Source organism: Heterocephalus glaber, unplaced genomic scaffold (assembly GCF_053883595.1).
Source record: "Heterocephalus glaber isolate CG9 unplaced genomic scaffold, H.glaber_assembly_v1.0 deba00001569, whole genome shotgun sequence".
Lineage (NCBI taxonomy): Eukaryota > Metazoa > Chordata > Mammalia > Rodentia > Bathyergidae > Heterocephalus > Heterocephalus glaber.
This window is the reverse complement of record NW_028258354.1, coordinates 1,837,583-1,863,474: the sequence shown is the minus strand read 5'-3', so window position 1 is coordinate 1,863,474 and position 25,892 is coordinate 1,837,583. Positions and strand designations below refer to the sequence as shown.

The following is a 25,892-nucleotide window of genomic DNA, read 5'->3' as shown; positions in this document are numbered from 1 at the left end:
GTGAAAGAAAGAGGAGCATCACTTACAGATATCCCAATGGGAAAAAGTCATTTTATTTAGATGAGGCACTTTGAACATATCTGTGTGTGGTGTGTGCATGTGTACATGGGAAGTGGGGAGGTGGTGCAGGATAATAAATACTGTGAGGATGTACGAACACTCCCCTGAGCTGGCAGGAAGGTGTGGCAGCAACGTACAGAGCCTAGAGAGTGGAGTCCAGGGATGGGCAGGTGGGTTCAAGGCTGGCTTGCCGGCTGAGGGTGTCTCTCTCAGCCTAAGAAGCCAAAGAAATTAGAAGAGCGGGGTGGTGGGCCCATGAGCATGGGCATCTGGTTCTTGTGGGTGATCTTGATCTGGAAGGGAAGGGAACATATTCAGAGGCAGGACCCAGTGGCTCAGGGCTAGAACGTCAGGGGCTTGGGGTGGAAATGTGGGTTTTTGGGGTTGGTTGCTGGGGTCCTAGAGAGGGCATTATAGGGAGGACAGGGGCTGAGAAAAGAAAGAGTGGGAGGAATGATGCACAGGGGAACTTAGAAAAAGGTAAAGAAACTATGGGTATTAATTTAAGATCCATGGAGCCTGAGAGTTCGGTTTTTAGCAGGCAGAGCTGATACTCACTGTACAGGGTGACTGCATCCAGGGTTCCCCGTCAATTTGCATGGGGAGGGTTTTTGTGGTGCTATTGGAGGTCAAGGAAGATTTAGGAAGATTGGTGGAGATTTCCTTACCAGCTGAATACCAGAACTCTGCTTCTCAGGTTGTTTGTTTTTTTTTTAGATAGGGTCTCGCTATGTAGTTCAGGCTGGCTTTGAACTCACTGTGTAGCCCAGGCTAGCCTCGAACTTGCAACGATCCTCCTGCCTCAGCCTCCTGAGTGCTGGGACTACAGGTACGTGCCACCACACCTGGCTTAGTTTGGTTTTGATGCCCTTTGTCAATGAAGCTCTCCTAGTAAAGCCTTGCTTCACTATTCCCATGACCCTCTGTGCTTCTGGCCCTACTCCTTCCCACAGGACCCTGGGTTGCAGTCATCCTTACTGGAAAGTGATCTCAGAGCACTTGGCCAGCCGCCGTCCAGCACTCTTGAGCTTGGTATAGATCTGGCCCATCTCAATTGCACCCTCCAGCCCTACTACTTCCAGTCGCTTGTCACTTAGGTCTACGGGGAAAAGTAGGAATATAGGTTTTCCAGAAGCAGGGTTCTCCCAGAGGGAGCCACACTTTCCCCTTAGTCCTGCCCACTCCCAAGGGTGGGCCTCTTACCTGGCACACAAGTTTTCAGGATGTCAGGGTCAGTGATGACTTTAGCTGTAGAGCCTAAGGCCTGGTTGATCCCACAGATATCCCCATGGGGTCTTTTGGCATCACCCCAGAGGTTGGAGCCACCATGCATGCTAGGGATGTTCAGCACTGCGATGCCTTCTAGGGACAGGTTACTCAGATCCAGCGGTTTCCCACAGATCTGAGGGGATGGGGGCACAGGCCCAGTCGGGGAAAGCACAGATTCTCAACTCATGTCATAATCATGGATGTGACTGATCCCTCTATCAGGTGACAAAACTGGGAAGGCCAGCATTTGGAGGTTTGGAAGAAAAGGAAGGAAAAAGGGACTAGTGTATCTTGAGGACTTAGGAAGTCAGGGTTTGACAGCTGGGAAGTCAAAGAAATATAGGTGCAGGAATATGGCAAGTTCCCAAAGATGTCTGTGCAACAAACAGAAACTTAAGTATAAGAAACTACGAAGGATGCAGGGCTGGGTCTCATCACACGCACCTCAACTGTCAAAGACTCTTCCAGCTTTTTGCATGTTGAGAAGATGGATTCAGATGTGGCAAATTCGAAGTACCAGAGCTTGTTCTTCATTCTGTGTTAGCCCCAACACAGGGCCCGGTAGGGAGGGGACAGGGCACACAGTTCTGATGGGGATGGTAAGTGACATCAATGTCCCAACTCCAAGGGGAATAACTTGGTCACATATCTGGTCCCTGACACTATGTATGCCCATACCCTCTTTCTCTCCCTTACCTGCTGTTGAACTTTTCAGGATATTTCTCTCGCATGATGTGGAATCGGTGAGCAATAGACGCATCCTAGAGAGTTAAGGACATGTGGTACCAGAGGCTCTGATGTCTCTCTCCGTACAGAGCACTGTCCCCTGTGTCCTGCCCCAGTCTGGATGCAGCATGTCCCAAGTTCCTTTTTGCAACTCACACCACTGCACAACTCTCAATTTCCCCACACCACTTGCTCTCTTACCCTCTCTCTTCCCTTTCTGTGCTTGCCCAGCCTCTGCTTAACCCCTACACCCTCCCTTCCTGCTGTGCTCAGGTCCACTGACCACACCGATGGAGAAGTAGTTATTGATGATTTGAAAGGGGACTGGATCACTTTTTTCTTCCGTTTGTTGGGGTATCACTTCCAGGGACCATCGATCTATATGGACCACCTTACTCATCTCTAAATCCTTGAGAATCTTTGCCAGATTCTGTCCCTCATACCCTAGGGGAGGAAGAGAAGATAGGATACATTAGCACAGAGCCCTGGTTCCCAGAGAGCCCTCTTCTAAACCTCAGCTTTACAGATCCCCAAGGCTCCCCTGCTGTGGCTCTGCATGACCTCCCAGCCTTTGCCAGAGGAAGGGCAAGGTGCCAGACTCCCATGGGCCCATGTTAAAATCAGCCTCTTGCTGAACACTGTTGTGGAAGATAAATACTTCTAATGTATGTGCATATCTACAAATGACTCCAAAGTTCATCGGGAAGATTGGAAAGAATAACCAAGAAAATGCTGAAAAAGATAATGACAGGGCCGGAGATTTAGCTTAGTGGTTCCACCTCGTACCTCGCAAGATTCTGAGTTCGAGCCTTGGTACCAAAGGAAAAAAAAAAGAAAGGTGACAAATGGGCAGAATCTCTCTCATCTCCCGAATGCTTTCTCGTCCCATTCCAACAGACAGAACACAATCAAGTGTGATACTGGTACAGTGATGAGAATAAAAAGTAACAGCAAAAAAGAGTGCCCCAAATAGACTCTAGTATATATGGGAATTTACTCTAACAGTTCAAATAAACTGGTGAAGATTAGTCAATAGTGCTAGATGCGGAAGTTACTCCTTACACCAAAATGAATTCAAGATGGATCTAAGAATTAAAAAGTTAAAAAAAAAAGGGGCAGGGATTTAGCTCAGTGGTTTCGCTGCCTGCTGCATAAGCACAAGGACCCAAGTTCGATCCCTGGTACCACCAAAAAAAAAAAAAAAAGTTAAAAAAAAAGCCTGATCATACTAGAAGAAAACATGAGTACTTTTATTTTCTCTGAATGAAAAGCCCTAATAGAATGAATGAAAAGCATAATAGAAAAGCAGAAGCCAAAAAGGATGAATAAATGTAATTACAGTAAAATTTAGGATGGGCTGGGGTAGAGCTGAGTAGTACAGTGCTTTGTTGTCATTATTTTTTGTTTTTATAGTACTGGGAAACAAACACTGGACCTAGCACTGAGCTACATCCCGAACTCTTCGTTTTTCATTTTCCTGTCATTAACCGTGTTTGTGTGTGTGTGGTAATAGGGATTGAAGCCAGGGAGCACTGAGCTACATCTCCAGGGGGCCCCCACCTTTTCAACTTTGTTTTAAATTTTGAGACAGAGTTTCAAATTATCCAGGCTGGCTTCAAACTTGGCAGTCTTCCTGCCTCAGTATCTAAATTAGTTGAGATTACAGGTATAGGCTACTATGCCGGTTAAAAGTTAAAACTTCTGTATGGTTAAATAAACACACATATGAAAGGAAGGAAAGAGAGAGAGAAAGAAAAGGGAACAGAAATATAAACAGAGGAAAAAATGCACATATAGCAGATTAACTTTCAAAATATTCAAGAAGTTCTAGGTGAGTGTGGTAGTGCACATATAACCTATAATCCCAGCTACTGAGGCAGGAGGATCACAAGTTTGAGGCAAGCCAGGGCAATTTAATGAGACTATTTGAAAGGAAGAAAGAAAAGAAAAGAAAAGGGAAGAAAAAAGAGGAGGAAAGGGGAGGGGAAGGGAGGAGAGGAGGAGAGCAGAACAAAAGAAAAGGGCATACAGTAGGCACTTAGAGGGAGAGGAGTGTAGCTCAGTGCTAGAGCACTTGTCTAGCATGTATGAGGCCCTGGGTTTGACTCCCCAGCACCCCCCCCCACAAATAAATAAATAAAAATTTAAAATCACTTTATTAAACTCAATATAAAAAATGGGCAAATGGGCCAGGCTTGGTGTCGCAAGTCTGTAATCACAGCACTTTGGAGGCTGAGGCAAGAGGATCACCAAGAATTCAAGGCCAGCCTGGGCAACATATTGAGTTCAAGGTCAGCCTGAACTACACAGCAAGACCTTGGGAAGTGGGAGGGGTAGGGGAAAGGAAAGAGGGGAACAGAATTAATATGAGAAAATGAAAAAATGGAAACAAAGTCTTTGTAAATAGGGAGGGGTGAAAAAAATAGGGAGGGGTGGAGGGGTTGAAGGGAGGGCAGGGGAATGGGGAAAAGATAAGAATCAAAAGCTATTGAGGGCCGGGAATTTAGCTCAGTGGTTTCAGTGCCTGCTGCGCAAGCGCAAGGACCCGAGTTCGATCCCTGATACCAAAAAAAGAGAAAAAGAAAGAACGCTACAAAAGATACTAAAGGTACAAATCTCCAGTGATGAATGTCATTATATTGTATACCTAAAATATACCAATAAAATTTAAAAAACACAAAGAAGCAAAAAAGACAGCACAAATAATACAAATAAACCTATCACAGAAGAAGAAATACAAATGGATAATATGCATATAAAAAAATGTCCGGTAAAAGAAATTGAAAATGGTTAACTTTTGTGCCTATCAGGTTACCAAACTATAAGGTGACTGAGAAAATCAACAGTTAAGAGTTTATGAACTCTCGGGCCAGGGATTTAGCTCAGTGGTTCTGCCGCTTGCCTCACAAGCACAAGGACCCGAGTTCGATCCCTGGTACCAAAAAAAAAAAGAGTTTATGAACCCTCATTTGCTGTTAGCTGGAACATAAATTAATAACTCATTCTTGGAAGGCAAGTGGCAATTTTTGTAAAAATATCAAATTTTGAGGGCCGGGGATTTAGCTCAGTGGTTCCGGCGCCTGCCTTGCAAGCACAAGGTCCCAAGTGTGATCCCTGCTGCCAAAAAAGAAAAAAATATTTTGGTGCTGGGGGTTTAGCTCAGTGGTAAACTGCTTCTCTAACATGAAAAATAAAATATCAAACAAAAATTTTTTTTTCAGTACTAAGGATTGAATGGAGAGCCTTGCACTTAACTTGCTCTGCCACTGAGCTTCCTGCCTTTTAAAATTTTTATTTTGAGACAAGGTCTCACTAGGTTGCCCAGGCTGGCTTTAAATGTGCATCCTCCTGCCTCATCCTTCCAAGTAGCTGAGATTACATGTGTGCACTACCTCGCCTGGCTTCAAGACATATTTTTGGATATAGCAATTCTATATTTAGGAACATCTCCTGTAGAAAATAACATGTGAAGAAATGGATGTTTGTTGAAGTATCCTCTGAAACAGCAAAAATTAGAAACAATCTAAATGACCATCAATGGAGAAAGGTCAGGCATTGCAGCTGCTGCCTGGAGGGGCAAGAGTTGGGGAACAAGTGGAACTTGCCACTCCACCAGGTCTGAATCAGAGACTCTGGGACTTAATTAGGTAACAGTAGCAAGTCCTCCTGTACTGGGAATTGAACACAGAGCCTTTGCAATGAGCTACATCTCAACCTACTTTTTCATTTTTTATTTTGAAGCAGGGTCTTGCTAAGTACAGGAGGAAAAAAGTTGTGTGTGGGTTCATACATATATACCTGTGTGCATATGGAAACAGCAATGTGAGTGAACATAGGAAACAGTGGTTGTCTCTGATCACGTGTAGGGGATCTGATGAAGACGGAAAAGCAGACCAGTATATGAGCACATGTAAACTCTCTTTTTTGAGACAGGGTCTTGCCATGTAGCCCAGGCTGGCCTCAAACTCGATCTCCCTGCCTCTCCATCCTAGCACTGGGATTACAGATGTGGGCCACCACATTGGCTCCCCATCCCCCACCCTGTGGTACTGGGGATTGAATCCAGGGTCTTTGCCCTGAGCTACACCCCCAGCATCAACCTCCCCCCTTTTTGAGATTGAGTCTTGCTAAATTGCTTAATTGCCCAGAATATGCTCAATCCTCCTGCCTCAGCTTCCCAGAGTGCTAGGATTACAGTTTTGAGAGACCCTGACTCAAAAAAACTAAATAGGGCCGGGGATTTAGCTCAGTGGTTCTGCCGCCTGCCTCGAAAGCGCAAGGACCCGAGTTCGATCTCCCGTACAAAAAAAAAAAAACCTAAATAAATAAATCACAGTTAAAAAAAAAAAAAAAGAAAAGCCCCCCCCACAGATGTTTAAAAATGGTTGGAGATTTACCTCAGTGTGAAGGCTCTGGGTTCAGTCCCTAGTACTAGAAAAAAAAATCTTGCTTAAATATATATTAGTATGTGTCTAGAAATAAAGAGAACGAGGAATGGAATCTAAAACTTTATGGAATAGATTTCAGGGAGCTTTCACTTTCTTGGCATGTATATCTGAAATTTTAAAAAAATTTAACCACAAGAATCTATTATTTTTGTAGCCATGGGGGAAAGAAGATTTAAAAAAAAAAAGTCTCTACTTCCTCACATTCCACTAATGGCTCAACCCTTGTAATCTGCCTTTCACCATCCCACTCTGCTGAAACTCTTGGCAAAGACTGTTAATGACTCCTGCCAAAACTAACAGTTTAGCTTTAGTTCTCATTTTAACTTTTTGTTTTTTTGTTTTTGTTTTTTGAGACATGGTTTCGCTATGTAGCCCAGGCTGGTCTTGAACTCACAGTGATCCTCCTGCCTCAGCCTCCTGAGTGCTGGGATTATAGGTGTGTGTCACCACACCTGGCTTCTCATTTTAACTCTTCACTTAGTTTCTGAAATATCACTCTCTCCATTCCAGAGGACCCTCTCTGATCGTAATACAGACTGGTTGTAGTAACACACAACTGTAATCCCGAGTACTCAGGAGACTGGGCCAGGACAGTTGAAATTTGGAGCCCAGCCTGGGCAATTTAGTGACTCAGTAAGACTCTGTCTCAAAATAAAAATAAAAAAGGGCTGGGAATGTAGCTCAGTACAAAGGCCTAGGGTTCAATCCCCAGTACTGAGAGAGAAAGGAAGCAAGGAAACAAGGAAGGGAGGGAAGGAGGGAGAGAGGAAGGAGGGAGGGAAAGAAGGAAAAGGAATTGTACATGGCAAAAAGACTGCAGATAGGATTACACTAAGGATCTTGAATGGGAGATTATCCCAGATTATTTAATTGGTCCCAATGTAATACAAAGGTCCTTATAAATGAGGCATGGTGGTGCACAACTGTAATCCCAGGACTTGGAAGGCAGAGGAAGGAGGATGAGCCAGTGCAAGTTTGAGGCCAGCCTCGGCTACATAGTGAGACTCTTGTCTCAAAAATTTAAAAATAAATAAACAAAAAAGGAAGACAGGAGAGAAGTCTTAGAAGGAGATGTGACAATAGAAGGAGAGGTTGGAGTGATAAAATTAGTGTTTAGGAGGGGGCCAGGGGCCAAGTCTCTACAAACTGGAAAAGAAAAGGAAAAGGAAAAGGAATCTCACCACAGCACCCCTAGAGAAAAACACGGCCCTGCCAATCCCTTCATTTTAGCCCAGTGAGACTTGTTTTGGACTTTTTTTTTTGGTACTGGGGATCGAACTCAGGAGGACCTTGTGCTTGCGAGGCAGGCACAGTGCCACTGAACTAAATCCTTGGCCCCTGTTTTGGACTTTTGACCTCCAGAACTCTAAGACAAAAAAATCTGTAAAAAAAAAAAAAAAAAAAATTGTGTTGCTGGAGCCACTGCTCGTGTAATTTGTTATAGCAGCATTAGGATACTTCTATTTTTTTGGTCTTTCTTGATACAGAGTCTCACTATGTAGTCCAGGCTGGCTCATGGCGCTCCTCCTGCCTCAGCCTCCCTCATGCTGGGATTATAGGCTTGCACCACCATACCTGGCTAAACATAGATTCTTTCAATACCTCCTCTTCCTCTGCTCAGCCCTTAAAGATGGTATTACCAGGGTCTTCTTGTCCTTGTCTAACTTCTTACCTCTGTCCTTGGGTGAACTCATCTACTGTCAGGCTGTCAATTTCCACTAGAACCAAATGACTGTCCAACAGGTTATCTCCAACTCTGACTTCTCTTCTAAATCCCTGACATCTATTTCTAAGTGCCCCCTAGATCGCCATCTGATTGCTCCATTCTCATCTCAGCTCAACAGTTCAAAAGTGAATCTGCCTTTCTTCCTTAAAGGTCTTTCTCCCATACCCCCCTCATAATAAATGGCACTCCTACTTGCTCAGTCCACAAACCTAAAAATGTGACACTTCTTCTTCTTCCTCATCCATGACCACTCAGTTATCAAATGCTGTCACTTCTATCTCATTATGCATTGCTGCCATCTTTACTTCTCTGGCCAGCGGTTTTTCTTTTGTGGTGCCGGCACCAAACTCAGGACCTTGCTCTTGCAAGGCAGGCGCAGTGCCACTGAGCTAAATCCCTGTCCCTTGTCATCTCTTTTATGGACCACTGCAATACAGGTAGTTTCCAATTTTGTCTCCTTCCTTTAATGCACAGAGCTACCACAGTGATATCCCTTTCACTCCTTCTCAAAGCTTATGCTTTTCAATTTCAATATAAATTTTTCTCAGTACTGCATTTATGTGTATGGTGATGGTTCAGCTTGAGTTAGCAGACAACTGCTTCAAGAGTCTCATTTGTAGAACACACATTAAGACTCACTCAAAACACGTGATTTAAAGTACATAATATGGGCCAGGGATTTAGCTCAGTGGTTTCGCCACCTGCTGCGCAAGCCCAAGGACCCGAGTTCGATCCCCGGTACCAAAAACAAAACAAAAACAAAAACAAAATTAAAGTACATAATACTATATATGAAAAATCCAGATGGTATGGACCTGTAAATTGGCAAAAAAAAAAAAAAAGTCCTATGTATATGTTCAAGATTTAAGTTATAAACCAGGCATGCTAGTACATGCCTGCAATTCCAGCACTCTAGGAGGCTGAGGCAGAAGATTTACAAGTTCTAGTCCAGCTTGGGACATTTAGCAATTTATTGAGACTCTGTCTCCAAAAAACGAAAAACAAAAAACTTAGGATGTAGCTTGGTGCAGAGGCCCTCAGTTTAAGCCCCAATACAGAGAAAAAAAGAATAAAGTTATACTCTACACCCAGGGATATTTCTTCCTATTTTTTAAATTTGTTTCTTGAGACAGGGTCTCTCTATGTAGTCCAGGCTAGCCTTAAACTCACTACGTGGCCCAGGCTGCCTCAATCCTCCTGCCTCAGCTTTTTACCAAGGAGTGTTGGAATTACAAGTGTGCACCACCATGCCTAGCATTCTTATTTTTTCTTTTACTTATATCAAGCATTTCCCCTTGTTCAGGGTCTACGAACTCAAATGCCTCAGTGGCTTGAAAGGTGAAGCAAATGAGTAGTTAGCAGGGAGTCAAGGGGACTGGCGTGAACTGAAGAATATGTGCTCAATTAGAAATAATCAAATTCAGTACAAACCCAGGCTAGGCAACTTAGTGACTAAGCAAGACCCTGTCTTAAATTAAAAAATGTAAAAGGGCTGGGATGTGGCTCAGTGCAAAGGCCTGAATTCAATCCCCAGTACCACCAAAATAAAATAAAATACTAAAAAAAAAAAAAAATCAAAGAAATAAGAATACTGTAAGGCAAACAATTCAAAATCATTTCTGTGAGCTGTCAGCTTGATTTCTGGGAGGATATGGATAAAAACTCCATGGTAGGGCTGGGGATTTAGCTCAGTGGTTCCGGCACCTGCCTCACAAGCCCAAGGTCCTGAGTTCAATCCCTGGTACCAAAAAAAAAACCCTCCATGGTAACGAACTTCATGACCCTTGATAATCTGCACCTGCTCAACTCAGCCCTCCCTCTCCCCATTCCTCACCTTGCACTGTAGGTCCCAATCACAGTGAATGACTGTTTTCCCAATATACCGCCATACTGATTTGTGGCTCCTCTGACTTTACACCAATTTCTCCACCTAGGAACTCTTCTTAGTCTTCTTCCTTAATCTCCAGCAAGATTTTTGAGCTGGATTCTGAACCCAACAGCTTTAACCCCAAGATAATTCAGACACAATCTGCCCTATACTGACCTCTTCATTCACCATTCCTGAAATTTTTTCTTTGAAAGGAATAAGAGATTAGAAATGGGAGTGAAGCTGGGGATTAGAAAAAGAAATGGGAGTGCAGTTAAGAGACTGTTGCAATAGGCTCAGAAAGAAATCATGTGCATGAACAAATGAACATAAATGAAAGGTTAGCTGAATGAATGAATGAATGAATGAATGAATCGTGGAAAAGCTCCTGCTAGCTCCATCATCTGCCTTAGTTCTTACACAACCTATCGCCACTTTGTTCTCACTCCCCTCTTCCCCCGCCAACTATATTCCTTGATCCTCTCAGCCCTAAGAGTTGTTTGGAGAAGCAAATATTTTTAGGCCTATAAGGAAGAGAACTGTCACCCTTGGCTCTTCTAGGTTCAGAATGTGGTCCCTAGTTCTTCCAAAGCTCTCTTCTATTTGCTTACTCGATGTTAGTACACACTTATCTGTGCCTCTCTTCTCCCCCAACCCTCTTTCCACACCAGATGCCTAGAGTCTTCTCTGCATGCCTTTCCTTTCCTACCCAACTCCCCCCACTCCCAGGCAAAACAATTTCTAACCACCTACCTCCTCCCCACCGTAGGCACCGAGCCAGATCATTTCCAGTGCCCAGAGGCAGCACAGCAACAGGAGGTACCACAGGCAAGTTGGCTTTTTCTGGGGAGGCAGGTGAAGACACAGATGGAGGGAGCTGGTCCGGGGTACCACTCCCCCCATCTCCTGCCAGAGTCTCTCTCTGCACTGACCAATGCTCTCTAGAATCCAGCCTACTGTGCCATCTCCACCACACACCAAAATCCGGCTATCAGGAACATCTTTGAAGAATCTGAGTCTGAGACAAAAGGGGAGAAAGAAAATAAAGGACAGAGGTTACTGGGCTCCTGGATAGGCAGATTACTTCATGTTTCTCATTACTATGACCCTTTCCCTTTGTCAAAAGACTTGAGTTCTGGGGTGGGGCTATAGCTCAGTGGTTGAGCTCTGGGTTCAATCCCCTGGGTTCAGTTCTAATAGTAATAGTAGTAATAATAATAATAATAATAATAATAATGGATTCTATTTTCTATTAAAGACAGAGTGGAGAGTTATAGTTACTCTGCAGTGGTTAGGAGAAAACAGGATAAAAGATTATCCTTTTACAGCAAGACAAAGATGGGCCAGAGAGCTGAGAAGAGGGGATACTCAAGGACCTTAGGGAAAGAAGGATTCTGAATTTTGGCCTCTTGGAGTCCCCTAGGCCTCTTCTCCCAACATACACTCTTTCTTGCTCTCTCTTAAATATATACAGATACACAAAAATACTGTGCTATGTCCCTAACCTATACTTACCCTGGCTCAGGACCGTCCTGTAGGAGGTTAAACACCTGCCGAGGGTTTAGTATATACTGGAACTTCCAAAGCACCCTGTGTGAGGGAAAAAGTAAAGTTCATGGTGAGGTGAAGTGGAAGTGATATTCTATATCCTTGTTAACGTCCTCCTCAAGGTGCCCCCGCCAATACACCACATTCCCTTCCTCCCTCCAAACTCTGGCCTTCCCACTCTACTTAGGAAGACACAGACCTCTCTTCTCACCTCTGCCCTTGCTTCCCACCACTCTTAGGATTGACAAAGACTAGAAGTGGGTGAGTGTTAGGAACAGGCTCAATCTGCAAGGCGTGGGGGAGGAAGAAAATAAGGATAAACAAACCAGCATGTTTTCAGAGATAAGGTGGCCTTGCTTTCACTTGCTTTTCACCAATGCTTTCACCTCCCCCAACAGGAAGTAGCCGCCCCCAGGCTTTCCTACTTCAGTCCCTGCTGTGTGGGCACCAGGCCCAGACTGGCCACATCAGGAAGCCCAAGCCCCTCAGCCCTGTACCCGCAGAGCTTCAGACGTGAACACATTTAAGTCATCCATGGATTTCTGGCTTCTTTTGCTCTGTTTACGCTCCTGTCCAGATGCCTGGGAAGGGAGCAAAGCAGAGGGAAGGAAAGCTGGATTATATGTGAATCCTGAAGAGAACGGGTCTGGTTTGAATCTTCAAAGTACAGGCTCTCTGTTCTAAGTGGCACCCTGAGTGTGGGTGTGTATGGGAAATCCGGGAGGCACTCCTGTCCCCTTTCCACTGCTGCCTGAGGGTCTCACCAGGACACTGGGGTAGATGGAGGATGGGGGCAGGATGTGTTCACGGAGCAGCCCACAGTCACACTCAGGGCCCACGGCTTCCAGGCAGTCATCGTGGATCTGAAAATACAAGGTGTGTACACAGAGATCAAGCAGGGGACCTGCCACCTCTGAAATTAGGGGTTTAAACTGGAACCAGTCCTTTGGAGCAGGGGCAACTCTGGGAAGGGTCCAAAAGCACATCCGGGAGGGCTAACTCCCGAACTGACCTGTAGGTGGCACCATACACAATGCAGCCCGGTTAGACTGTGGTAAATCCGGATCTTTTTCTGACAGCGGTCGCAACGGCCAGACTCACAGCCTCCTCGTACCCACACGTGTGACTGGACCTTGGGGAGAAAGGCAATGCTTTGTCTGGGAGGATCTGAGCATAGAAGCGGGAGGGTGGGGCTTAGGATGACAGGCCAGGGACCAGGCCAAGATTCGGGTGGTGATGTGAGGGTCACTCACACCAATGTCCTTCCGAGACTTGGCATAGGTGCTGACTTCACACGGCGCTGCCTTCATGGCGCAATGGTCGTGAACGGTGTACTTACAGACTGGGAGAGGGGGAAGAAGGCCAGAGGCTTAGTAGCAGCCCTTCCCCCATCCTTCCCTACGTGCAAAGAGAGGAAGACTCACTGCAACAGGACATGTAATTAAAGTGTTGCCAAGCAAGGCTCATCTCCAAGATCTGTGCCTTTTCCCCATCATCCTTTTTTTTGTACCAGGGATTGAACTCAGGACCTTGCACTTGGAAGGCAGGCAGTGACACCACTGAGCTAAATCCCCGGCCCTGATCATCCTTCTAAAAGAACAACTGCCACCCCATGCCTCTCTTACACCTCCTATGTGCCAGCAGAACTGAGTTGGATGATGTAAGCAATGCCCAGGTATAACTATAATAGTAATAATAATAACAACTTTAATTGAATTTTATAGTATGTGCATGCACTGTGTGAAGCATATTCTTTTGCATCAACTGATTTAATGCTCACAATTACTTCCTTTTCAGTTAAGGAAACTACAGCTTAAAGAAAATACATGAGGTCTGGGATTTGATCCCCAGCACTGCAAAAGAAAAAAAAAAAAGGAAAGAAAGTTGGGTTTTCCAAGGTCACATAACTAGTCAGTGGCAAAGCCAGAATTCAAACCCAGCTCTCTAAGTTCAGAAGGCCATGCTCCTGCAGATGGCTGGACTCCCCTCTTCTTCCACATTCTCAGGTCCCAACACTCACGGTTACAGCTCAGCCCCTGTTTGCCAAGACCAATGCTCGACTCGCACAGGTTGCAGTAGACTGGTCTAGGGAACCTCTTGGGTCTCCACATGTGTTGCCCGTCGTCCTTCAGAGTCTGGGAGGGCACAGAGGATGCTAGGGAGCATCTAAACCCTTCGAGGACCGACCTCTGGTGGCACACCCTAGGGAGCTGCTTCACCCATCCTCACAAGCCTTTGCCACTTACCATCTCCAGTCCCAGCAGCACTAGCAGTGGCACCATGGTGGCCCCAGCTCGGACCCACTCAGCTAGTGAGACAGAGCCACTGCCATCATAGTCAATCTCTTTCATCATCTCCTGAAGAATCTGAGCAGAGAGTGGGAAGGGATTTTTTAGTATGAGTGGTCCCTCAGACACCTCTCCACTCTGTCTCTAAAGGACACCCAACACACCCATTCAAACCAAGGGAACCAGGCAGCCCCTCAGACAAGGGGTAAGGCTGATGCAGAATCAATGGGTAAGAAGGTAATGAGGGACAGGAAGAAAGAACTGCCTTACTGGCCTCAGCTCAGACACATCCCAATCCAAGTATTCAGCCACTCGCATCATCTGGAGGATGATTTTTTCCACTTCCTGAGGCAAAGAGGGTAAGAGTTATAGCCACATCCTCTTCATTACTCCTACTCAAACTATTCTCCAGAAATCCAGGTTCCTGGATTCTGCTCCCAGACTCACCCTTTCATTCTTAAGTGCCTCTGCCAAGTCGACATATGTGTTTATTTATTTGAAAGGCAGCCCCATGTTCATATCTCTAGCCTTCTCTTTTAGGAGTCAGGAGCTTAAGACCTACTCCCTTTTGTGTGTGTGCACGTTTGTGTGCTAGGGATTGAAGGCAGGGGCTTGCACATTCTAGGTGAATCCTCTACCACTGAGCTACACCCCCAGCCCTTTCTCTGCTTAAAACCCTGGAAGAGCTGGGGCAGGAGGGCACAGACAAGTGGAAATATACTCCCTTGCCCAGCATACGGGTCCCACAACTCACCGAGCTGTCCAGAATCCCATTTCTGTCTGTGTCATATAGCTTGAAGGTGACTGCGGGATGTTTTAGGGAGACCAGGGTTAGTTTGTGAGAGATACCCAAAGAACTCATACAAGAATACAAGGGAAACAAAGAGCTAGAGAGAGAGCTACCACTTTGGATGGAACTGAAAAAGAAGACAAAAACAGAGGGGAAACAGGCATGAATGCCACCCGCAATGAACCTGATAGAGGAGACAGCATACATTCCCCATCCCAAGAATGTGCCAGGCCACCTACATGAGACTGCATAGACAGAGAAACTGGAGTGACTATGAGGCATTAGGTATAAGTAGTCTGGGGGAACACAAGAAATGGGCCCATTCTCTGGCCCACCCTTATCTGGCCCAGTCAGCCTTTAGGAATTCCAAAAGAAGCAAGGTCAGAAACCGGGGAACACCTCTCCCTTTCCCTTTCCTCCCCTCTCCCACCCCAGAATGGCAACTCACTCACATTCTAGCTTATCTTCTGGCCGGCCACCCTCCAGGAGGGAGAAGTAGCAGGAGACATCACTAAGACACACCACATCTGCCACAGAAAAGTACAGTAGCACTGAAGTCAGGGTCCTTTCCACTTTGGCTCTTTTCTTCTCTTATGTTTATTCCAACTCTTCCCTCTAACTTTCTTCCTGCTAGCTCCTAATCTAGCCTGACCATCTTCTACCACTCTCTCCTGATCTGCCCACATGTGATGCAATTCAACTCTCCTCCCCAAACCCACACTAATTTGACTTTTCTTCCACAGGCCCAGCTCCATCCTACCTGCTAAACCATACCTTTTAGCAAAGTCTCGTTTAAGCATTGACCATTGTGGAAGGACTGAAACAGTGCCGAGCTTAGGTGACTGGGAACATCATCCACTTCCAGATAGATTTTCAGGAACTGCTCAAATCCCTCATACCCAATGGCCTGTGATGAGAGTGTGCATTACCCTGAGAAGTCTGCAGGGTAGCAGGTGGGGACTGAAAAGCTGGGAGTAGCTGGGACAGAGATGATAAGTATAGAGCTGAGAAGTATCTGAGGCAGAGGTATGATTTTTTGAGCCAAGTTCTGAGTTAATAGGATCTCTTATTTTTTCTAAAGCAATTAGCTATAGTGACCAGGTACAATGCGATGAGAGCAGGCCCAGAATAATCCCTGGAGGATGGGGATCCCAGTGGAATGGCAAAAACAAAGATGAGAGGAGTTGGTCAAGGAGAGGATTTCCCAGCTGCCACTCACATCTCCTTGGAGATATTTGGCCATCTCGCCATCTTCAAAGAGCTTTAGGACGTCACTGACCTTTTGGGTGGAGTCTAGATGTGAAGAGAGTAAAAGAAGAGGATCAATCCAGGTCAGCTGTCCTGGCCTTCTGCCAGAGAATCCCATTCAAACACCAAGCAGGAAAAAAGATTTGAATGAGATGAAGAAATTCCAAGCAGAAGCACAGAATACAGTGGGAAAAATATTTCAGATCCTCCAAATTGGTACCACTCTTTTCTCCTCTTTTCCAAGGCCTGGAGCAAGCAGTCAAGGTATAGAGAAGGTGGATAGAGAGCTGATTTACCTCAGGCATCTCCCCATCTCCTTCCTTTCCTAGTCACTGTCATACCTGAGGAGCTTGCTCAAGTCCACTGGGGAAACTGGGGTTGGGCAGGGGATGTAAGGAGCAGGAAGAGGGATTCTCTTCCCAAAACTGGAGGGTTGGGAGGAAGACTCACATTCCATGTATTTTTGCAGCTGGACAAAATCTTCGGGGCTTATTAGGCCCCTCTCCTTGGCCATCTTTCTGTTTTTCTTAAGGATGGCCACAAAGGCAGCTTGGTAGTAATACTTCCGGCGCTTGGTCTTCTTCAGGGGGAAGGCCTGGAGGAAGATGACAAGGGCTTGAGTGGAGAAGAGCCAGCTGTCTGCATCTTCTGGCTTCTGTCTGCTCTACTCCCACTATTATTTGTTCTTTCCTTCTCTCTAAGTCCTTCCCTCCATAAATCTCTTCCTCTCCCTGTGTCACTCTACTCTTCCTGGCTCTGTCTGTCCTATCTCTCTGACTCATCTCTGACTTTCTCTCCTTCATTTCTGGATTCTCCTCCGATTCATCTGGCCACCCGCACCCCACCCCCGCCCCCGCCCGCTTTCCCAGTCTCTATTTCTGTGGCTGTCCCTGGCCATCTCTGCCTTTTCGCCCTCCACCCGCAGGCTCCGAAGCCTGGAGCAGCCGGCTCTCCTGCTCTCCATCTCGCTCCTCCCTGCTCCTCGGCAGTCTGGGCCCTGGGGTGGTTCTCACGGCATTAGCTCGCCTCCCGCTAGCTCTAGCTCCCCCGCCGGGCCACGACCCCATCTTGCTCCGCCTCCAGCCCTGGGCCCCAGCCTGGCTCGGCCACCCACTCCCCGAGCCACCCACGCCCCGCAACGACCTCTAGCGCTTCTGACGCGCGACATAGAACCACGTCTGGCTGGGTCCCCAGCCGGCCCCGCCTCGCCGGGGGACCACGGAGCTGCGCTGTCGAAGGGAAGAAGGCTCGGGGCTGGGGGCCATCGGGGGAGGCCCTGGGCACGGGACGGGGTTAGCAGCGTCCAGGGAGCCCCAACATTTGGCTACTGGACCTAGGAACCAAGGAGGAGCCGTCATATGGATCCTGGCCAGGGCCCAAATCGCAGAGGGCGACTTGCCTTGCTGATTCAAAACAACCACAACAATAATTACCTACTTTACGTCAGTACATACATAGTACAGAACAGTTTGGAAGTCAAACAACTCATGCCAGTCCCATCCGGGTCCCATTTTCAGCTCTGATAGCATTGTGTGTTAATAAGTTATTAGCCCAGCACAGTAGGGCTTGCCTGTCATTCCCCCTACTCGGGACACTGAGGCAGGAAGATCTCAGATTCAAGGCCAGTCTGGGCAACATGGTGAGACCCTGTCTCAAAATGAAAAGGGCTAGGGATGTAGCTCAGTGGTAGAACATTTGCCTGGCATGCACAAGGCTCTCCCATTACTGAAAAAAAAGTCAAATCCTGCGTGATCCTGTGAAATAAAAATCATTGTATAGCCATTTTAAAGATGAAGAAACTGGAGCTCAGAGGCTGGGATTTTCTTAGGCAGCTGTCAAGTGAGGAAGCCAAGGCTGCTGCCTGAGAACCACGTGGTACAGCCTCTACCTGGCACTCTGTCATCTTCCTGTTCCACTCTCCCTGTCCCCATGGTTTTCAAGTCCTACTGTCCTCCCTCTTGTTCCTCAAGCATGCCAAGTTCTTACCTTCCAGGGCAATGAGAGTCACTATTCTGTCTTCTGGCACAACCCTCCCTACTCTAGGCAAAGCCAACTTTTTGCTTCAACTGCAATGTTATTTCCTTCAGGAGAACTTCCTTGCTTCTTCCATCTTTTTTTCCTCTTTGAGACTGGATCTCCCTGTGTTGTTTAGGTGGGCCTTGAACTCATGGTGATCCTCCTGTCTCAGCCTCCCAAGTACTAAGTGTTCCTTCCATCTTAAAGTAGCTCCCCTCCTTTGTACAGCACCCTTTGTTTTCCTTTATAGAATTTATCACAAGTAGAAATTATTTGCCCCATTTATTTGCTTCTTTCTTTTCTGCATGTCTTCTACCAAGATGTGAGTTCCACAAGGGCAAGAGTCTTTTATCAGTCTTGTTCATTACTGTATCGTGAGTACCTAAAACATTGCCCATGTAGTTAGTGCTTAGTATTGACTGTACAAACGGTTGTGTAAAGCTGAGGAGTCTGCTGAGTCAAGAGGATTGAGAGTTCCAGGCCAGCTAGGGCTACATAACAACTTCAAGACCATTCTGGACCTGAGCAAGACCCTGTCTCAATAAACAAACAAAAAGCTGGGAGTCGTATTTATCCAAGTATGGTTAAATGCAATGCTAGAGTGTCCACTTGATAGAGGATTATGAGATAATTTAGAGCACATATAGTAGATGCTAAATAAGTAATTGGTAGATGAATGAATGATGATAAAAAGCACTTATTGAGGTACTCCATCAAACACTCTGACCTCTATCTACTCATTTGGGGCTTGTTGGGTAAAGTTCATAGAGGCAGGCATTAGGAGCTACAAGAAGAGACCAGCCAAGATGGGGGTGGTGGCCCACCTGCAATCCAGCACTCAGGAGGCTGAGGCAGAAGGGTCACTGTGAGTTTGAGGTCAGCCTGGGCTACATAGTGAGTTCAAGGGCAGCCTGAACTACACAATGAGACCCTGTCTCAAAAAGACCAAACAAGCAAACAAAAATAATAGACTTTTTTTGTCTATGTGTGGTACTATGGACCGAACCCAGGGCCTTTACACTGAGTACATTCCCAACACATATGTACATTCATACATTTATTTATTTGAGACAATTTCTCAGTAAGTCACTAAATTGTCCAGGCTGGAGTTGAACTTGTGATCCTCTTACCTTGGCCTCCCAGAATGCTAAGATTACAGGGTGTACCACCATGCTTATCAAGAATAGACTTTTTTTTTTTTTTTGGTACTGGGGATCGAACTCGGGTCCTTGAGCTTGCAAGGCAGGCGGCGGAACCACTGAGCTAAATCCCCAGCCCAAGAATAGACTTTTGATGGGCCAGGGATTTAGCTCAGTGGTGCTGCTGCCTGCCTCAAAAACGCAAGGGCCTGAGTTCGATCCCCGGTACCAAAAAAAAAAATTAAATTAAAGAATAGACTTTTGAATTACACATAGGTTAGAATACTAGCTCTTGGATGAGTCATTTCATTTTCCTGAATTTAAGATTTTTGGTTTTGTTTTTAAATAGCACTGGGGATCAAACCCAGGACCTCCTGTGTGCTGCACAAGCACTTTACCACTGAGTTACATCCCCAGCCCAACCTCAATTTTCTCATCAGTAAAGTGGGTACCTAGAGAAATTAGTTAGAGTGGGGATTAAATAGACTAAGTAAGATTATATAAACAACGTACATACCAAACTGCATGACAGATTAAGAATTCAATAAACAGGGCCAGGGATTTAGCTCAGTGGCACCATGCCTACCTCACAAGTCCAAGGTCCTAAATTCAATCCCCAGTACCAAAAAAATAAAAATAAAAAAGAATTCAATAAACATTAACTGTTATTACGTAAAGTGATAATTACAGAAATATCTGACTGGGAGTGGTGGTACATGTCTGTAATCCCAGGCCCAAGTTCAAGGCCAGCCTGTGTTACATACTGAGCTCAAGGCCAGCCTGTACTATAGCAAGATCCTGTCTCAAAACCTTCTTGCTCCTTGAAAGAAACACATTTGGACCTTAGGAAAAATGTTTGTGAGTCAGAGGCTCAAATTCTAGAAATTTCTAGCAGCAAAAACCCAGCACACCTTCTGCCTTTTTTATATATGTCAGGTACAAACATGTAATAATATCAGAGTCCTGCACTTTGCCTCTGGGAAGAGATGAGGTGGCTAGAAAATAGACTGCCAGGGTCCAAGGACATCCCTAGACTGGGACCTTGGACATAAGGTCTCTTGGGATTTGTTCGGTTGTCCTCCTGACTTCTCTCACTGAAAGTCTGATTGTTCCTGGAGCTAAAGGGCAGCAAATTACAGGATCCTTGTGCCTTAAAGACTTGGAACAAGTCCAGGTCCATCCCAACTCTGAGGTTACAACCTAGGCTAGTTCAGGCAACTGCTGGTGCTGGAAGGGTGGGGTCTGCTGCTTGCTGGCCTGCTAGCTATTTGTGACTCACCCTTCCCTTCCCTCCTCTAGTTTCCCTACCCACCTCTACCAACTTGGGGTGAGAAAGGAAGCAGTTCATTTGGAGGCAAAGACTCCTAGAACATCCTCAGAGCTGGGAGTTACCAACCCCCCTATTTTACCAAGGTGGAAATTGAGGCCCAGAGAGAGAATGACTCACAGGGTCACAGCCAAACTCTATAAACACCCCACCTTAGTTCATCCCACTAAAACTTAGTGCCTCTCATTCTCTAGAATTAATTTTAAACATCAATACTAAAACTGCTGTTAATCAAGAGATAAATACTATTTCCAAAGCTAGTACAAATATTTAGTTTCCTTTTCACTTCAGCATTCATTGCTCACATTCCAAATCATATAAATAGACCCTTACTCAAGAATTACCTGTATCCCCAGGGCATTCAAATGGCCCAGTAAGAAGCCCCATGGGCAGGCACACCTAGCTTGAGGGTGCAGGCTTGATAACCTGTCCTTCTGAATACCTCGTCCTTATCCTGGGCCAGAGCGGTCTCCTCTCCCCCAGGGCTGCTCCAGGATCTGTTCTTTCCTGCCCACCCCTGCTGCTAGTTAGTGACCCTGGAGGGGCACTTAGGTGGCTTGCAGTCTCGGATTTCATTAAGTCCCCACAAACATCGCACATGATAGCGCGCCTGCTAAGGGGGCGGTAGGAGTGTGGAAGGTTTCGTTGCGTAGTACAGGAGGAAGTTATGAGGTTGGCATGGTTGGTGGATGTGGGCTCGAATTTCTAAGGCAGAACAGATGTCCAATAATATTTACATTTCCCGATTTAAAGCTGAAAAATGGAATTAAGACTCAAGAATTTTCACAAACTTCCTGGTGACAGGTGTGGAAATGATGGGGATGGGAAGTTGGGAACCAAGAGGCCAAAAACAGAGAACCCTTATCCACCCGTGCGGCGCTGTGGAGGTTCGGAAAGGGACTTTGCTCCGCGTCGGGACCCCAGAAGCCACTCTGTCACCCTTGGAGCGGGCAGAGGGGGCGGAGGGGAGGTCTGGGGAACGCTGCGTACCGGGGGCTGGCCCAGCCCTCCTGCTGCCCGAGCTTTCCAGCTCCAACCCGCGCCAGCTGTCGCGCTTCCTCCTTCCCGCCCCGGCAGCGCGAGCCCAGCCCGCGGGACGCCCCCTCCGCAGCTCCTGGGTCGGGCGCGGGGCGCGGGGTCTCTACCTGGCCAGGGAGGCGCGCGTTCGGAGCCCGGCGCCGGCGCTGAAGCGGAGCCCGAGCGGGCGGCAGGGACGGAGAGCAGACGCTGCCGCGCGGGGCCGCCCCGCGCCTGACGACACAGCCGCCCGCCCCCCACCCAGCTGAGCCGCCGCTCCCGCGCCCCCAACTCCCAAACTCCGGGGCTGGGCAGGACCTCGTTTCCGGGCTCCCAGTTCAACAGGACCTGCTCCCCCTTCCATCCTCAGTGTCTTCTGGGACCTGGGCTGTGCCACTTTCCCCAGGAGCTATCCCCCGCGGCAGCTCTACCTCTAGCCACAGTACTTTCCCCTCTGCCCTCATCCCGCACCTGGAAGGCCGAGGTTAGAGGCCGGCTCTGGATAAGAACTGGCAGCTGCGCATCCAACCACCTATCCCCCACCCCACCCCCCCAACTGCTGCCATCCTGGACTTCCCTGCCCAACCTCTTTCTATCACTAGGACTGCACACTCCCGAGATCCCAGCTCGGGCAATGCCAGAGGGCCACACTTCACATCCTGCACCCACACCTAACTGCTTGAGACAATCTGCCCGTTTTCTCCGCCAGGTTCCTCACCTCCCTTTCCGACCTATGCCTCCAGTCTAAGGCTACCTCCTTCTCTCAAGATGCATATCGTCGCCTTAATTCTAGGGTGGTGGTTTGGGTGCAAAGAACACTCTGTCCCGGGAGTGCCCTTCCTCCATGACCTAACCCTCCCGCTTTACCCGCTGACCTTGCAGGTGGTGCAGAAGGCCCTAGCGCGAAGTAGGGCAGATAGGAGATGTTTTCAGCTTCTCCTGCCTGGATGGAGGTGGTTCAGGAGCTGTCAAGGCACTTGGGGCAGCATGAATGGTGCTGAAGCTGGTAGAGTAAGAAGGAGAGACAGAGGCCTAGGGACTTGCTGGTAGGAATGGAGACCCAGGCATCCTGGTCCCTGGCTCCGCCCCAACCCCTGTGAGCTCCCTCCTACCCTTCCCTGAAGTAGAGCAGAGTAACAATGCCTTGGGTTCCTGGAAGGGCCCTTTTTACACCTGGGGTGTGTAGGTGTGGGGGGATTTCAGGCTGCAAGCCTGTATGTGTGTGTATGTGTGGTGTGTTTGTATGTGTACACACACACACACACACACACACACACACACTATATACATATTTTTGAAGGGGGTCAGAGAGAAAAAGAAATGAATACATAAGGCCCTCTAGTGGAAACAGAGGGACCTAGGAAGGTCTAGATGGTTTCCAGATGGGCTTTTTGAAGGAACCGCTCCAATTTTACCAGAAATATGGATGCTGTAGTAACAGGGTTTGAAAGTACTATTATTGTAACTGGAAATTTGGTGCAGGGGTTGAAGGAGGGTCTGTCTCTCTGCTCTTGTGTCTCCACAAGTCTCATCCTCTTTTTTTTTTCTTTTTGGTGCTGGGGATTGAACTCGGGAACTTGCACTTGCGAGGCAGGTGGTGGAACCACTGAGCTAAATCCCCAGCCCCCTCCTCACTCTTAATAAAAGACAAGGACTCTGCCACTCCTCATCCCCCCCCCCCCCAATGCTGGAGATTGAACACAGAGCCTGCAACATGTTAAGAATGTGTTCACTCCCACTCCCATTCTTCACCCTTTTCTTTTCTCTCTCTCCTTTTTTTGTACGGGATTTTTATTGTGTAACCCAGGTTGGCCTAGAACTCTGATCCTCCTGCCTCAGCCACTTGAGTACCTGGGATTACAGGTGTGACCCATCACACCTGGTCAAGCTTGATTCTTAGCAGCCTTTTCTTTCTTTTTCTTTCTTTTTTTTGGTACTGGGAATTGAACTCAAGACTGTGAGCCCGCGAGGCAGGCGGAGGAACCACTGAGCTAAATCCCCAGCCCAACAGCCTTTTCTTTATCATTAGCAAAACTTGATTTTCCTATATGACTTCCTTAGTCACAGTCAACAAACACTTTTGAAAGCTGATTATACACCAGATCCTGTACTTAGTTCTGTAGTCAGGCAAAAACAGCCCTGTTTAAGGACTCCCCCAGAGTGGCTTGATGTGTGTGAAGCTTCTCTGCCCTGAGCCACCCTAAGTAAACATATAAGAGTAGGTCCATAACTCCTCTTCTAACAGTCTCTACATAAATTTAAAGACATTCTTTCAAAGATTTTTTGTTTGTTTGTGTGTTTATTTTTGATACAAGGTCTAGCTATATAGTTCAGGTTGACCTTGAACTCACTATGCAGCCCAGGCTGGCCTCGAATTCCCAGTGATTCTCTTGTCTCAGCCTCACAAGTACTGTGATTACAGGTGTGTGCCACTACACCCAGTCTTTAAAGTTTTTTTGAACTTCAAAGTGGGGTGTGTAGTTATTTCTCTAATAAGGAATAAGATGGAATCAGTCTTATTCTAGCCTTCATGTCTTCATTAGGATCTGTGCTCCTTTATACCCTAAGTCAGTTATTGGTGGAGGTGGGGAAAGAAAGGCCAAGAAACATCTGAGGAGGTGCCTAATGCCTACAGTTCCAGGTGCTCATTTCTTTAATCAACCACATCATAAAAGTCAGAAAGAAAGAAACCACAATGAACAAAGGGAAAGGAAAAAACAACAGCCTGTTCTCCCCTGCCTCCTCTTTCCTCTCTTCCTCCTTTGGGTAGGGGGGCCACATCCGGGGCCCAGGGCTGGGTCCTAGGCTGGTCTACCAAACAGACAATAGTTTCACTTCCTGTCAAGCTCAGAGCTGGGCAGGATATCTGGGGGTACAGTGGGGCTAGGGTAGTAGAGGGTTGGGTAGTAAACACGGGGCACTAGGATTCCCCCTTGCAGAGCAGGTTCATTGGAAGCTTCAGAGTGCTTCAGAAATGAGCTCCCAGACTCAATTTGTTGGTACAGATAATGAAGCACTCAGACACCATGAAATCTTGACAAGCTTTTTACTTTTGCAAAAGGGCACAGATTTGAGGTAGCAGGTGTGCAGGACAAAGGAGGGTTGCCGCTTTCATCCCTAAGCAGGAGCAGCTGACTTCTTTTTCATTGGCTGGTTTGGAGGTTCATAATCTAAACTCATTGGCTAACTCAGAGGGGCATCTGAGGGCTTGTTGAGGGGGAGGGAGAGCAGAATGGAGGGGTATGTAGAGAATAGAAAAGCTTTGGCCTATAAGCTATCTTTGGTTTGTAGCTGTGTTCCCAGGATTGGAACTGAGTGGGCATGTTCTGTAACTTGGTGTGTTCAGGAAGGGCTATATAGAATGGACTAGAATCTAAGATGGAGTCACTTCTGTTTGATAGATAAGACAGAATTTACTGTTTCCCACAAGAGAACTCTCTTCTAGGAGTTCAGTCAAAAGAAATGAGTCCCACTAGTTTTTGGGGGCCTTTATCCCACTGGCTCATGGCCTGTTATTAAGGCCAAGGACAGGATGCTAGATGGTGAAAGGCTGAAGCAAAATTGGTGAAATAACGGGTTTAAGGTAGACAGTGTCTGAAAACTTGTACTTTACTGTATGCAAATTGTTTGCTTTTGAGTGGTGAATCTAAGGGGTGTCTCGCAGTGTTGACCAGGGTGACCTCAAACTCCTAGACTCATGCAATCCTCCTGCCTCAGCCTCCAGAGTACTGAGGCTACAGGCAAGCCACTCTGCCCATTGTATTCACATAGTTGTTAAATGAGTCTTTTTGAGATCTGAGCTGGGCTCCAGGTTGAAGTCAAGGAAATTGGAGAATGCAAAGAAAGGCAAAGGTGTGGCCCCAAGAAAATTTGAGTCTTAGATTGTTTAAGGTTAGGGGTACTCATTGCTTTTTTTTTTCTTTGGTGCCGGGGATCGACCGAATTCCGGTCCTTGCACTTGCGAGGCAGGCGGTGGAAGCACTGAGCTAAATCCTCGGCCCAGGGGAAACAAGTTTAACAGGACTTAGCCCCGAAGGAACCACAGTTGCTAAAGCAGAGGTGGAGGGAGAGCTTTCGGGTTCATCTGAAAAATGATGAGGCATGGTCATGGTAATACTACAAAGGGAGTGGCCACACAGGACTGGATCATGGGCGAGCCGCCCCACTTTCGATCCCCTGCGCCCGGGGACGTGCACGAAGATAATTAGAATACTGACTAGGCCCGCCCAGAGGCCTTCCCCCTGCCCTCTGACCCGCCTCCCCCCCCCCCCCGCCCCGGAGTCTTCCCCCGGAGGCGGCCCAGCCTGGCCAGGGCTGCCCGCCCAACCCTGCCCGCCCAACCCGGCCCTCCCAGCTCAGCCGTGGAAGCCGCCCTCAATCTGGAGGCTGCGGGGACAGGTGACCGACAGGCAGCGCCCTCCGG

At 47.1% G+C, this 25,892-nt stretch overlaps 1 protein-coding gene across 8 annotated transcripts; it reads right to left on the bottom strand.

Moving 5' to 3' along the window:
• Nucleotides 1-22: 22 nt before the first annotated feature.
• Nucleotides 23-22,549, bottom strand: Dgka (diacylglycerol kinase alpha). 8 transcript variants are annotated; one of them, XM_013078306.3, is made up of 25 exons: nucleotides 22,345-22,535; nucleotides 17,114-17,303; nucleotides 16,421-16,565; nucleotides 15,942-16,015; nucleotides 15,497-15,629; nucleotides 15,175-15,249; nucleotides 14,687-14,736; nucleotides 14,203-14,277; nucleotides 13,891-14,010; nucleotides 13,665-13,779; nucleotides 12,898-12,986; nucleotides 12,657-12,776; nucleotides 12,409-12,507; nucleotides 12,142-12,225; nucleotides 11,856-11,929; nucleotides 11,612-11,686; nucleotides 11,029-11,114; nucleotides 10,850-10,939; nucleotides 2,339-2,499; nucleotides 2,026-2,090; nucleotides 1,774-1,864; nucleotides 1,264-1,462; nucleotides 1,039-1,159; nucleotides 619-679; nucleotides 23-353 (listed from the first exon to the last, which is right to left on the bottom strand). In XM_013078306.3, exons 3-25 carry the CDS (start codon nucleotides 16,482-16,484, stop codon nucleotides 270-272), a joined length of 2,205 nt encoding a protein of 734 aa, XP_012933760.1. In that variant the 5' UTR covers nucleotides 16,485-16,565; nucleotides 17,114-17,303; nucleotides 22,345-22,535; the 3' UTR covers nucleotides 23-269. The 8 variants fall into 8 exon arrangements, with proteins under 8 accessions (XP_012933760.1, XP_087048253.1, XP_021097131.1 ...); XM_087192127.1 differs by lacking the exon at nucleotides 22,345-22,535 and adding an exon at nucleotides 22,188-22,210; XM_021241472.2 differs by lacking the exon at nucleotides 22,345-22,535 and adding an exon at nucleotides 21,598-21,950.
• Between the last annotated feature and the right edge of the window lie 3,343 nt (nucleotides 22,550-25,892).

What these genes read in the sequence shown, in the direction of transcription:
- Dgka (XM_004861363.4), bottom strand. Translation starts at nt 17,037, where the DNA reads ATGGGGTCGTGGCCCGGCGGGGGAGCTAGAGCTAGCGGGAGGCGAGCT. An exon ending in CCAAATATCTCCAAGGAGAT is followed by an intron (nt 15,630 to 15,941) that starts GTGAGTGGCAGC and finishes CTCTCATCACAG; the next exon opens with GCCATTGGGTATGAGGGATT. An exon ending in ATGTGTCTGAGCTGAGGCCA is followed by an intron (nt 14,011 to 14,202) that starts GTAAGGCAGTTC and finishes CTCTCTGCTCAG; the next exon opens with ATTCTTCAGGAGATGATGAA.